Consider the following 13,143-nt stretch of genomic DNA (forward strand, 5'->3'; position numbering starts at 1 on the left):
GAGAGAGAGAGAGAGAGAGAGAGAGCAGGGGGTGGGGATGGGGGGAGGGGTTGGAATTGATAAATGGAGAGATTGCAAAATTAAGGATTCTTTTCTTTTTTGTTTTTTTTACTTGCGTATTTTTAAGAAAAAATAGAACAAAGTGTAATCTTATGATGTATCTGAGTTGATTTTTATAATATATATGTTTTCTGTCAGGGAAACTGACTAAGCATTTTCCAATGTGACCCGACATGTCCTCCCTTTCTCAGAGGGACCTATTCTGAGGACATGATAAACCTAACACTACCCTAAAACTTCAGGATATGGTTTTATATCCCCTGTCTATCCAACTTGGGAAAAGCCCATGTGGTCTCTTGATGGTTCCTCTAAATTATTCAAAGCATTTATTTATAAATAAACACTGACTGGCCCTGTACCCAGCTGTCTGGTTTTCTCTCCTGTAACTCCCTAACCTGCAGCAACCAGTCAAACCAAGTGAAAACCAAAAACCACTCCCTAACCCAGTCCAAGAACTTCTCGTTTTATGTCCACTTCACTGCACCTCTGCTAGTCGCATCACTTTGTGGATGGCTATAGCTAGTTGGTCCACCACTTTGATCCAGATGGAAATTGCTAAACAACTTGGATTGGATGGACTGCCTTGAAATTTTGCACAGATCTCCAGATAAAGAACCCTCCTGACTTTCCCTCTGGCTCCATCACAAGGTTGATATATGTGGGTTTGAGTGAAATACCTCAACAACTATTAATGGGTGTGCCATAGGGCTGGGAGATATGACTTCAAATCAATATCTCGATTATTTCAAACCTTGATTATGATTAATGAACAATCACTCTTGCGCAAATCAGTTGCTCTCTTTGTTTGAGCCACGCATGTTTCATATTCGGCAATGTTCCAAGTGAATGAACAAATTGGTATGGCTACCTTTGTTTGCTTCAGTTCAGTTTAAAATGACGTAAAACAGAGAAAAGCAGAAAATCCTCAGTTTTGAGAAGCTGGAATCACAGAATATTTGGCATTTTGAGCCACACCAGCAGCAATTCTCTTGGGATAATAATGTTGGTCTTTTGGTCAGTCCACTTTTGGTCTACATTGAAATATCTCTTAGCTGCACTTTTGTGTTTAGCGTAGCGTTAAGTAAATGTTACCATGATAAAATGCTCCAAGCCCAACTGTGCCTAAGTACAATCTCTATTTTCTACCACCTCATCTACTATAGATGCACACATTACATTACATAACATGTTCACACACAAATTCCATCTTTCACCTAGGATGATGGACATGGGATGTAAGTTATTCATTACAAATTAAAGCATTACACTGTCTCTAATATAAATAGTTCAGTAATACACAACAAGGGGTTCTGTGAAATTAAGAGACAAGGCAGAAGCAGAAGAATGCAAACTCGTATTGCAATAGTAATCCTTTAGTTCCTATGACAACTACCCTTTCACTCTGAAGCCAAGCAGTGTCAGATTTATGTCACAAACACATGTTGGTTCACATGTTAGTAACATGTTGATTCAGACTGATCTCTCCGTTGACACTGTGTCTGTCTGTCAGTAATCCATGACAGCAGAACTATTTATTTTTAGAGTCTCAACTGGCCCAGCCTTTAGACTTGGTCTTTTTTCTATATTTTCATACTCTAGATAATATTTTTTCAGTGAAAATAAAATGCAAAAATGACCATTCCAACTAAATCATGACTCATATCATATCACGATCACAATAACTGCCAAAATAATTGCAATATGATTTATTTTTTGCACATCATTCAGCCCCAATGCCCTAATGAATCTATGTTTTCTTATTCTTCAAATCACTTCTGCTTTGTCTGCTCTCCTTTCTCCAAAATCCCTCGTTGGAGTGCCATCATTGCTTTCCATCCTCCTCCTTCCCCTCCCTCTCCATTCATGGCCACTTTCCATCACAGTAATTTAAGCATTTAAATGTATGATAGATTTAGACACACTGGGAAAATAAAAACAATCCATTAAAAGCAGGAAGAAGGAAATTGAAGGAGAGAGGCGCAGACGTGACGCTGGAGCAGGAGAGCATCAGCTTGACAGTGACACAAAAACTGATGCAGATGTTGTCACATATCATTGCGAACAGAGACGTACACATACAAAGGTGTCCAAAAGTCTAAGGCCATGAATGGGAAAATGGTCCCAGACTTATAGACCCCACTGTGTGCATGATCGCACACCTAATTTGCGAAGGGATGGGACCATCCATTATGCAAACATGCAAACAAACACGCACACTCTCACACATATATTATCCATCTCATTGCCCCGGGGAGAGAACATTGTATAGATAGCTGATAACAAGGGAACGGCAATTACAATCATAAGTGGCAGCGTGCAGATGGTGGGCGTTTAGGTGTAATGGAAAATATGGGTGACTTGTACTGTGAGGATGTGCTGGTCATGCCAGGCTTTTAAAAGCACTTTATATCCTATATGTGTGTTTTTACTTTAAATTTCATGTATTACATTTATGTCTTTCCTTTCTTCTCAAACACATATCCACTGATTCCTGACTGGCCATACAGACAATAAGAGCTATCCTGCTAGAATGAGCAGACTACTGATGAGTGAAAGGAGGACAGAATATACAGTATATTTGTAGTCAATAGTTACGGGAATACACAGGTATTGCACAAATACAGCATATATCAAAGGGAAAGAGTAATGAGCTGTTGGAATGAAAAAGTATGAGAAAACAGAAGAGACAGATGGAAGAAGTATATTTAAATGTAACCTGCTCAGAATTTTCTTATATTCTTATAATAATGCACTGCCTCTGCAACAGCCTGTCCAGTCTGTTCTTTAGGAGAGAGGCTGAGTCACCTCCATGCCCTCAGTGCCTCAGGAGAAGAACACTGTAGCACATCCTCAGCTGCTACTCAACAGCCCCGAGACGGACACAGCGGCCGCACACTGACCAAGTGCTGAAGGCTGTAGCAGACATCATCCTCGAGGACTTCATCCAGCAATGTAGACCACTGCTTTCTTCAGTGGGGTGAAACAAAAGACGGGCTCGGCAGGCCTCAGAGCAGAGTGAAACTGGCAGCTGAAGGTTGACAAGGGAAGTAGCTCACATTCTCGGACAATTGTCAGTTCAGACATTGTGCTTCTGTCTGAAACAACAGAGAAGTGAGGATTTGCATTCTTCAGCCACTTCAGCTGATTGTTTCATGGCAGGAGGAGGAGGCAAACAGGGGGTAAGGGGCCAAATGTTAGTTTCAATAGATCTGAGACAATTACTTAATTGATCATCAGTCGATAAACAGAAATTAGTGTGTGACAATTTTGACCATTGATTTATCAGTCAAGTCATTTATCAGGCAACAAGATGATCTACAGCCCTATTAGCAACTACATGAAGCCATTTTGCTCACAATGCTAACATGCCGATGTTAACAATGTATAATATTTCCTCACCATCTTAGTTTAGAGTGTAATTATACTAAAAACAAAGTGCAGCTGAGAGATAATTAAGTCTGGACCAAAGGTGACAACAGACCAACATTAACATCCCCAGACCCATGCAACTGCTGTTGCTAAAAATACCAAATATATTCAGAGTCCAGCTTCTAAAATGTGATGTGTTGCTGCTTTTCTCTGTTTTATATCATTGTCAATTGAATATCTTTGAGTTTTTTCTTTGGACAAAACGAACAATTTTTGTTGTTACCTTGGGCATTTAGCACTTACATACACTAAACAATTAATCAAAAAAGAGGCAACAGATTAACTGATGATAAAACAATGATTGCAGCCATTAACCTCATAATATACTATATAATGTATTTGCTACATAAGTGTGGAAAACATTGATTGAGAATTTATTGACCCCTGCAGCTGGAAGCCAGATCAAACAACAAACTATGGAGAGTGTTTTAGTTCACTCAGTCTGATTCTCAGCAACCTCATACTGCACAGCTAATCAATTCTGGTGAATAGACAAATTTGACTTTGTTCCCAGAAAAGATACTTTGAAGAAGTGAAGACCTTCCACGGTCGAGCGAGTGGCACAATTATCCAGTCAGGTGCAAGAAAGGTTAATGTTGGCATTTCATCAGAGGGGGATACTTGCTAATTATTTCCTGTGCACTCAGAAGTGAAAGCACACCTTTTAAAAGCAAATACCTACTGATTTGCCTCAGAACACAATGAATGAAAGCTTGCAAGAAAAGTATAACATGAGAAATTGTTGGGAAAGCGCCAGAGTCAGCAGTGTGGTCAGTCCGTGTCCATCAAGGTGGGCTCGGTACACACACCAGCTCCCTCTGCATGGTCCATAACTCCCAAGTATGACAAACCCCTAGGACTCCCAGGACTCCACCTGGACACTAACCAATGCCTTCTCTACTACTGGGTGATGCTGAGGTTTTACGATGTCTGATATGCATCAGACAAAGTAAAACCTAATTAACTGTGAACTAAACATTTGTACTACATTTAATAGTCCCCGAGAGCTTCTTTGCATTAGCTTATTTAATTATATTGCCTCTCTACTACCTGTAATGAATAATAAACCAGCCGGACATGAATGTTTTTGCTGGGAACTGGAATCCAAAACTGGATCAAATGAAAGTGCAGGATATCATGCAGGCATCATTATCACGACATTTGAAATGATACAATAATGACAAACTGGAGGGTGGATGGAGAGAGTTAGAGGAAGACGTCGAGGGTTGGTACAGTAATAGTGAATTGAAAAGATGAGGAAACCGACCAAAAGAGCAGAGAGGAAATGAAGGGCTGCGTGTGTGACAGTGACATCAATGCAGTCCTTGAGATCATTCTCATCAAGACTTTTACAAGTCCACGACTGTGTTTGTATGTGTCTGCACATTCTCTGTCTATTCTCTTTCAGTCCTGTATTGGCAGGAAGATCCTGTCTGTGTGCAGCGCTGTCTCACCATCTGTTCCTGGCTAGACTGCTGATATCTGTTCTTATAATATCCTGTTCGTCTCTCTCTCTCTCTACGTGGGGTGCACACATCTTTTATCTGGATTATTTCCTCTTCTTTGTCATCCATCCATCTATCTATCTATCCATCCATCCATCCTTCCATCCTATCCATCCATCTATCCATCACTCTGGCCAGCCAAACATCCAGCAAGCTATCAATCCCCCCACTTAAACAATTAATTTTTTTCTGTTCAATAATACAGGGCGAGCCAAGTTGCACTCTTACTCTTGACGCGACATTGCTCCCTCCCTCTCAAGCCTCCATTCTGGGCAGAAGAACAAACCACAAATAGCCCTCTGCCTCACTCAGTTGAGAGCCTATCAGAGATAAGACCTATCTGTCTGTCCTATCCTACATAGCAACCAAAAATAAAGTAATCACCACTTTAATTTGGTTATTTCAGTCAATTCATAGCAGAGAGATCAACATAAAATGTTAATCAGAGGGCCTATAAGAGGCATGCCCTTATCCAAGATGCCTCACTGTTCATTCAGATGTTGTCTGCAGTACCCTAAGTAATGATTGGCAGTGTTCTTAAGTCATGTCTTTGACAGCGCACAAGCAACTCCTACTGGTTGGGGCACCTTTTCTAAGCTGGAGTGAGATCTGAAGGTGATAACCTACACCACTGCACACATCAAGGCATCCTAAATATGACAGGAACATTGTTATGGAGAGATACAGTTCATGTAGGGAGGCGCAATGGATGGACTAAGAAAACACCAGATTTTAACAGAGCTGTTTGTTTGATGTTGTCAACTGGTAGGGGCATCGTGTCAGAGAAAACTTGTGTCATTCTAAAGGGCATGGACAAGCAACGTATTTTGCCATTTTATTTGGTGGACATGTCAGAGAACTACTGACATCTCTTTTCATATGTACAACAAGTACAAATCCCTTAATGCCTTGGAGGAGAGACTGTACTAGTGTGTATGTGTCCTTATCCTTATTTATATGATTCATTGTGTAGAGACTAAAAAGGCATGTAAAGGACACAGAACTGTTGGAGAGAGATTGGGGAAGCAGTGTGATGCAGCCAGGAGAAGCCTATGACAGCAAGCGTTTTGAAAGCGACCATTTAGATCAGGTATAAAATTGTTTTTGCTTTTAGATGTGGTTGGATCACATGTCATATGACTTATATTGTTTTAAGCACACTGAATCCTTTACATGCTCCCGATGAAGCTTATGGCTGACAGGTGACAAACACCTGGGACACACAGTGGCCAACATCCTCCCTAGGCCAACAGTGGGGTGTTGTGCAGGGGGAAAATAAGTCACAGGGCATTGCATGTCTGTTATTTAGTTAAGCCAGAGAAAAAGGTGTGTTCATGTGAAAATTCAACACTCTACTGTTGTTTGAGTCACTCCCTCAAGTCAATATCAATCAATATAAGCAAATAAGTCAATTCTTTATACAGAGGCGTCTTTCTGTCTCACACCGTGAGTCTTATTGGGACAATAAACTGTTCAGACAGTAAGAGATTTATATTTACATTTAACCTTTTAAAAATATACTTAAATGTACTGTCAGTGTGGTCAGCGTTTCACCAAACAAAAGAGCTTGGAGAGCATCTTTCTTCAAATCTGTAAACATAAATCAGTATCAAAAAAGGGCACATCCAGCTCCTTGTTTCACCTTTTCCTTCCCCTATCTTTCTCCTCTTAATTGTTTCTGTGTACAATGCGTGGTGACCATTATTGCTTCAATGAGTTCACTGAATAAAAGGCATAGTGCATGTCTCTTTCTCTCTTTTGCTTCTTTCTCAAGAGTACTCACTACTCAGAGGCACAGCATAGATATTCTCTCAAAATCTACACTGCCTCTCTCGCTTCATCTCTGCCTCTGTCTCCAATTATCTATTTCTGTATTTCTCCACCAGCCCCCTATATCTGCCAGTAACATTTTCAGCCCACACTGCTGGTACAGCGGTAAGCTACTTTTCTTGATGCATCCTCATCCAGATTCCAAAATCTACTCCGCCATCTCTATCCATCTTTTACACGCTGCTACTTATCAATAATAGTGAGGCACAAAGTAAAACCCAGACAAAATGGCAAACAGGGTCAAGTGAGAGGGGAGACAGAAGCATGGCAAATGCGGAGAACAATTAGGCTGCTGTCTTTATAATGGACATGCTGCTGTAACAGTGTTATGTAAGAGCATGGGCTTCTGTCTAAACCACACACCAAATCTATTATACATGCAAACACGATACATAAATATACATTTACATACATACATTGTGTTTCCCAGAACAGGTTTAGCATATGGATGCAAACAAATATGAATATATAATTAGGATATGCACAGATAATGTGATCTGAACAGGTATAAACAGCAGTCACATTATTGAGGTAATATTTATTCCCTCCACATAACAGAAACTGACAAGCTGAAGTTAGGGATGGTCTCAAAAGTGCTTGCAATATAGCCATGACAGCCTTCCAGACTACAAAACAACTTATTTTAATGGACATCCTCCCCTTGCAGGCGCATTCTTCTTCTTTTACTTATGAATTACAACCAACAACAGGAAACAAACAGTAGTCTCCCGTGTTAAGGTCCTATGTTTTGTTGACCCATCCATCTGTTCTGACTTCCTCCGTTCACGTAACTTTGTTGCTCCTTGTGTATTGTCCTTTTCTTTTTTATAACAGTATCATGTTTTATGTGTTGACAGCAAAACTCAAATACATCTGAAGAGTTGAAATGGCAGAAGGAAATAAAACAATTGAGACAATGTGATTAAACCTGCATATGTTTTTGACCAGCAATGCCTTGTTTTTTTACTTTTTTACTTTAAAAAAAAAAAAAAAATCCTTCAATTCAAATCATACACCACAAGATATATTGATGTGGCACTTTTCTGAAACACTGAAGAATTTATTTGTCTGGCCCTGCTCACCACACACAGACCCATCATCTGTCCCTCTCTGTGACACATTGTGTCTTTTTATTGGCCCCCGCCTGTCTGACTTTTCTATTCCACCATTATTTTGATGCGATCTTCCATCATCCTCCTCTTTGGTTATAAAAAAGTGTGCACCTAAGTAGAAAAGAGCAATATTTCCCCTTTCATGGTCTCACTGTCTGCTTTCTTGAGTCTGTAAATCTAAGTGGCTTGCTTCCCAACACTGTGAATAAAAATATCTTTGTTTCAGACTCTATTAAATACTACTGTCTCTCTCTTCTCTCCCGCAGTTGGTCTCAAACTACTAATAAGATTCCAGCCCATTAATTTTAACCATAATATTAATTACACGTTTCTCTATGAATTTAAATGCTACTAATATTAAGCAATTACTTCTCACTGTTCACGTGTCAGTTTAATAATGATTATCTTCTGCACCTTGCACTGAGGCCTTCTTGACACCTGACATTTACACCTAGCCCGTTCTGGAGAGATTACAACCACACTGCAGAAAGCTGTTGACACACAAACTACAGAATACTGCACTATGAAACATATCTCTGCCAGTGCTCCACAATGGTGTCATTCCTCTCATTCATCACAAATTTTCATGGAGACACAATTGGCTGTGCTCTCCTAAAAAAAATGTTATGTATTCTATTCTTAAACCATAGACAGCCTGATCAATATTCAGCAATTCAGACGCCACAGGACTTACATTGCATTGTGGCAAGAGAATTTAAACCCATTCACTGACAGCAGATGGGGCCCACAATACTTTGTGATTTTAACACTTGTAGCACTGAGACTTGTATAACAAATAATTACACCATGAAAAGCCACCAACTGTTACTTTAACCTTCTTCAGTAGTTTTAAAAAATATTACCATCTAATAGCTGTAAAATAAATCCAAGCCACATGAACAAAAAAGTTTAGAGAAATCCATCCATTCTCCAGTGGTAGAAGACGTATTCAAGTCCTTTCTTTAAGTGAAAGTGGTGACACTACAATGCACTGAAAATCTGACTTAAGTAAAAATAAGCATCATCTGCAAACTATACTTAAAGAAACAACAGTAAAAGTACTCACCATGCAGCAGAAGGTGCCCTGTCAGTGTTTCGGAATCACTGAGAAAATCTTTGTCAGACTATTCGATAATGAGAACTAGAAGTGCACTCAGAGAGCGCAGACCTCTGCCAAGGCCAATGTCAAACAACATACACCAGACTTCAGAGAAAAAAATATCTAATTCATAGTTAATGATATGGATCTGCCCCAGGACTTAATGGGGTTTTCCCTGGCCCATGCCCTATCCCTCCACCAAGTTCGATGCAAATTGGTTCAGTACTTTTTGGGTAATCCTGCTGACAAACAAGCAAACCAACAAACAAACAGACACTGGTGAAACAGGACTTGTGGAGGAAACCAGACCAAACTCCACAGCGAAAAAGCCCCCATCTGAAAATTGCTTCAAACTCATTCTTGCTTAGGGATGTGTTGATCCAATACACTGGGTTAGTTTTGATGGCAGTAGTGAGTTTATTCAAATTATCCATGTTAAAAACAGTTTCTCTGTCAATGTTAACTTAAGTGTTTTTGTTATAATTTATATTAATTCTGTCTCATTGGCTCAGTTTTTGTGCATCATGTTACCTTACAAACTTTCCATACAGTTTCGTATAAAGATCTTAAACGATGAATTGATCAATCATGAAAATATCTGTCAGATTGATCAATGATGAAGATAACGATTAGTTGCAGCTCTAAACCGGTACATCTCACTGCACCACGTCCCACTAAAAATGCCCAAGCCACCTCTAGCATTAACAGCTAATAACATCCAACTAAGTACAGCTCAGGCTCATTGATTACTTTATATTCTCAATGTATCACTTCACTTCAGGTAAGTACAGATATTGATGGAGTAGAAACTACAGTTCATTCGTGGTTTCTGAGCCAACAGGTGGAAAAAAATATTTCACCCACCAGCTTAACACTACACAAGCAAACTATCTGCTGATAAAACTATATTCTCAGAAATGAACTGTCACTTTTGTTTTTAACATAAATTACAAATGTAGCAGTAAACAAACACTTTCTGCTTTCGTAAAATTAATCTTAAAAATAGACTGTCACTGCAGGAAAACGTTATAAATGCATTTCAGCATTGACTAGACTAGGGTAATGCTACATGACACTTAAAGCTGGAGGCTGGGCAATAAATTTTTTGGTAATGAATCTGAGCCATTGATCTGATTCACTTTGACACAGCAGACAGCCTATAAGCATAAAACACCATCTGTTTTAGTAGAGAGTTTAAGTAGTAAATAGGCTAGCCTTACAGAACATTTAAGAACTTCAGGCAGCTTTAATATGTCACTTGCAGTAAATTACACTGTTAGAAAAGCTTGTCAGCGTTACAGATTAACAGTTTAAATACGAGCAAAAACAGTCAGCCGTTTTGTTCTTTGTTCATGTTTTGTCAGGATCGCCATTTGTTTTGTGCCATTATTTAGTCAGTTTTATGGAAAATGTATGTCAAGTTTACCAGATTGTAGTCATGTCTTCTAAATTATTTTGGTGTGTGTTATTTGTCATTTATACAAATATAAACATGAGCACTTGTAAATGTAACAATGCACTTCACACTTTTTATAATACATTCATCATTTGTATTTTATTGTTATTATTATAATTACCATTATTATTACTATCATCATCATCATCTGTCGTAGCATCACTGTCGGCACAATTTTTTTAAATTCTGTTTTCCATATAATGAATTATCAAAGTTTATTTTATCGACATTTATAGAAAACTTTTACATCAGTATTTTCAAGGTGCTGTGCTTCAGTATGGCTGTGTTCTGCCGTTATGTTTCACCTTTTCATCACTGCCTTTTGACTTGCACAACTCTCTCTCACACATTCCCTCTCACTTTCAGATGCACAGACACTGACACAGACACAAACACGCACTCTATGCCTGTCACATACACACTCACACACACACACACACACACGCCTGTCATGTAATCATGAAATCACTTCTAGTTGCAGATGGTGACTCATCTTTTGTCCCTCGTGAAACCATATCTGGCAATGAGGTCGTAAGACATTTTAGAAGAGGGACAAAGCGGCGTGCCACTGTGTAGGGTACCTCTCACCACATGGGGAACTCCTCACTAAACAGCATGATTCACAGCTGGTAAAAACAAAGATATTAGCCAACCATAAAGCTGGACAGTTGCACATAAATAAAAAATGAATGTTTTATTCCCCTGCCAGTAATATCACATCATTATCAACATGCTGCTCAGATGTGAGAAAAAGTAGAGTTCATGGTATAGTGCTCTTGCTATTATAACTTGGAAAAGGAATTTTGGTCAGATTTGCACTGCTGATATCATACTTGTTTTACATTTGCATTTATGATTGGAGAGTTTTTGAACATTTCATGCAGTAGACTGGTGATTCTATTCCAAGTCCACCAGTGCACACTGCAGATGAGGTCCAACCTCAGGTCCAACTGTACGTACTATATGTCTGCCGCTGAAATGGTGATTAAATTACTCCATGTGGGTGTGGTGGACACAAGGCAATTCCTACTGGTGTTTATTTAATAATGCTTAGTAAGACACTGGCTGCGTCATGTCGACAGACATTCACAGGCAGTTCTCCTTCATCAGGTGTTCGTCAGTGACCTCGACCTCAGTTCAAAGATTGAGAGTAAAATACCCTGGATGGCGCTGGCGGAGGCATCGAAAGATATTAACTCCCTAATTATTTATCCTGATGGAAGGGTTCGTGTCATTACACACCGTCTGCTCTCTAATTCTCCCCTCCGACCACGACGGAGGACACACATCGGTGGCGACTCAATTACAGACAACGATACAAAAACGCGCGGCTGGCAACGGCACAACCCCGACAGGCTGCTCGTCAGTGTGAGCTACAATGGATGACCTTGTGCATTCATGCTCTGGTGACCTCTTACGAAAACGACCGCAGATGAGAACATCCACAGTGGATACAAATAAGAGTACAACAAGTGCTCAAGTGGCTGTCTCTCAGACAGTCACTACATTGCCACCTTGGGTGGATGCAACATTCCTTCTCGCTGCCATCCAAGGCTTTTCAGCGCGTTTTGGTAAAAAGGCAGACAAGCAATAGCAGAACCATCGCAGCGTTTACCACCAGCTTGTTGGGATGACCCCCCAGCATCATTACTTGACATCAACATGACACACTCAAGGGCATCTGGCACCCAACGCGAGAGCTCTGAACTATACAGAGTGCCTGGGTTAAAATGATCTAAATCTTTTGCTCACCTTTGCTGCTGTCTTCTTCTCTGTTGAGATGCATGACTCTTCTTACAATGTACTCATTTAGGCTGCCTTCTTCTTGTAGCTGAGCTGTGCTCTTTTCCAAAGAGTTCTCAGGATAAACTCTTATTCCAATTTTGGATTTGTGGTCCCTTGCCCGTTTATTGTCTAGTTCGGCTGGCACGCATGGACGCGCCTGCACTTGTGCGTCCTCCTCCCCTTGTTGAGCTGGAGCAGGTAGTCTAGGTGATGTTGGGAGTCTGCATGTATTTTGGCTCTCTCACTTTGTCTCTCCCACTCTCTTTTTTTTTTTTTTTTTTTCTTCCGCTCAGCACAGAGTCACTCAAAGGGATGGTCGCAGCAAAGGTTTAAGGGAGGAGACGGCAGGCAGACGGGCGGGGTGACGTGAAATAAGTCGGTAGGAGGTCGTCTACTCATAGCTGAGGCGAAGAATCCGTGCGCCCTCGGTGTTGTTGACCATTTCATCAGAGGCTCCCGTCTTCAACATCTCTACGCGCCGAGACATTTTGCGCACACTTTCACTCCGAAACCACAAATTGACGTGCAGCTCATGTTGACATCTGAACAGAGACAAACGTGGATATTCCTATGCATAATTCGTGTTTATATGTGGGCTAATATCGCTCATATTTTCAACAATAAAAACGCCATTACGAGCAGCTTTGGACACGTTGTATCCACTCTGTTTGATAATAATAGTAAATATGACAGACAGTCGATTCCAAATAATCAGTATAGCCTGCAGAATAGAACTGAAGTCTGCTGCAGCTCTGAGAGATGAAAAGAGCACAGGTGAAACCGGGAGTATAAAGACATTGTGGGTAATGTGACTAGCAGTGACATGAAGTAATGTTTTTCACAATCAGCCCTGACTGTCAGTCCTGC

At 40.2% G+C, this 13,143-nt stretch overlaps 2 protein-coding genes across 5 annotated transcripts in view; one reads left to right on the forward strand and one right to left on the reverse strand.

Annotated features, from left to right (window-relative positions):
- saa (serum amyloid A) overlaps window positions 1-13,143 on the forward strand; it is a 323,028-nt gene that overhangs the window by 301,936 nt on the left and 7,949 nt on the right. The window lies entirely within an intron of this gene.
- The window catches only part of syt7b (synaptotagmin VIIb), a 100,499-nt gene that overhangs the window by 75,530 nt on the left and 11,826 nt on the right, over window positions 1-13,143 (reverse strand). For both annotated transcript variants that reach the window (XM_071488620.1, XM_071488619.1), the window contains exon 4: window positions 12,244-12,818. In XM_071488620.1, the coding sequence (XP_071344721.1) occupies window positions 12,244-12,277 (34 nt within the window). In that variant the 5' untranslated portion in view covers window positions 12,278-12,818. The remainder of the gene's footprint in view (window positions 1-12,243; window positions 12,819-13,143) is intronic.

Source organism: Trachinotus anak, unplaced genomic scaffold (genome assembly GCF_046630095.1).
Source record: "Trachinotus anak isolate AG129_WGS33_773 ecotype Australia unplaced genomic scaffold, CSIRO_AGI_Tana_v1 ptg000011l, whole genome shotgun sequence".
Lineage (NCBI taxonomy): Eukaryota > Metazoa > Chordata > Actinopteri > Carangiformes > Carangidae > Trachinotus > Trachinotus anak.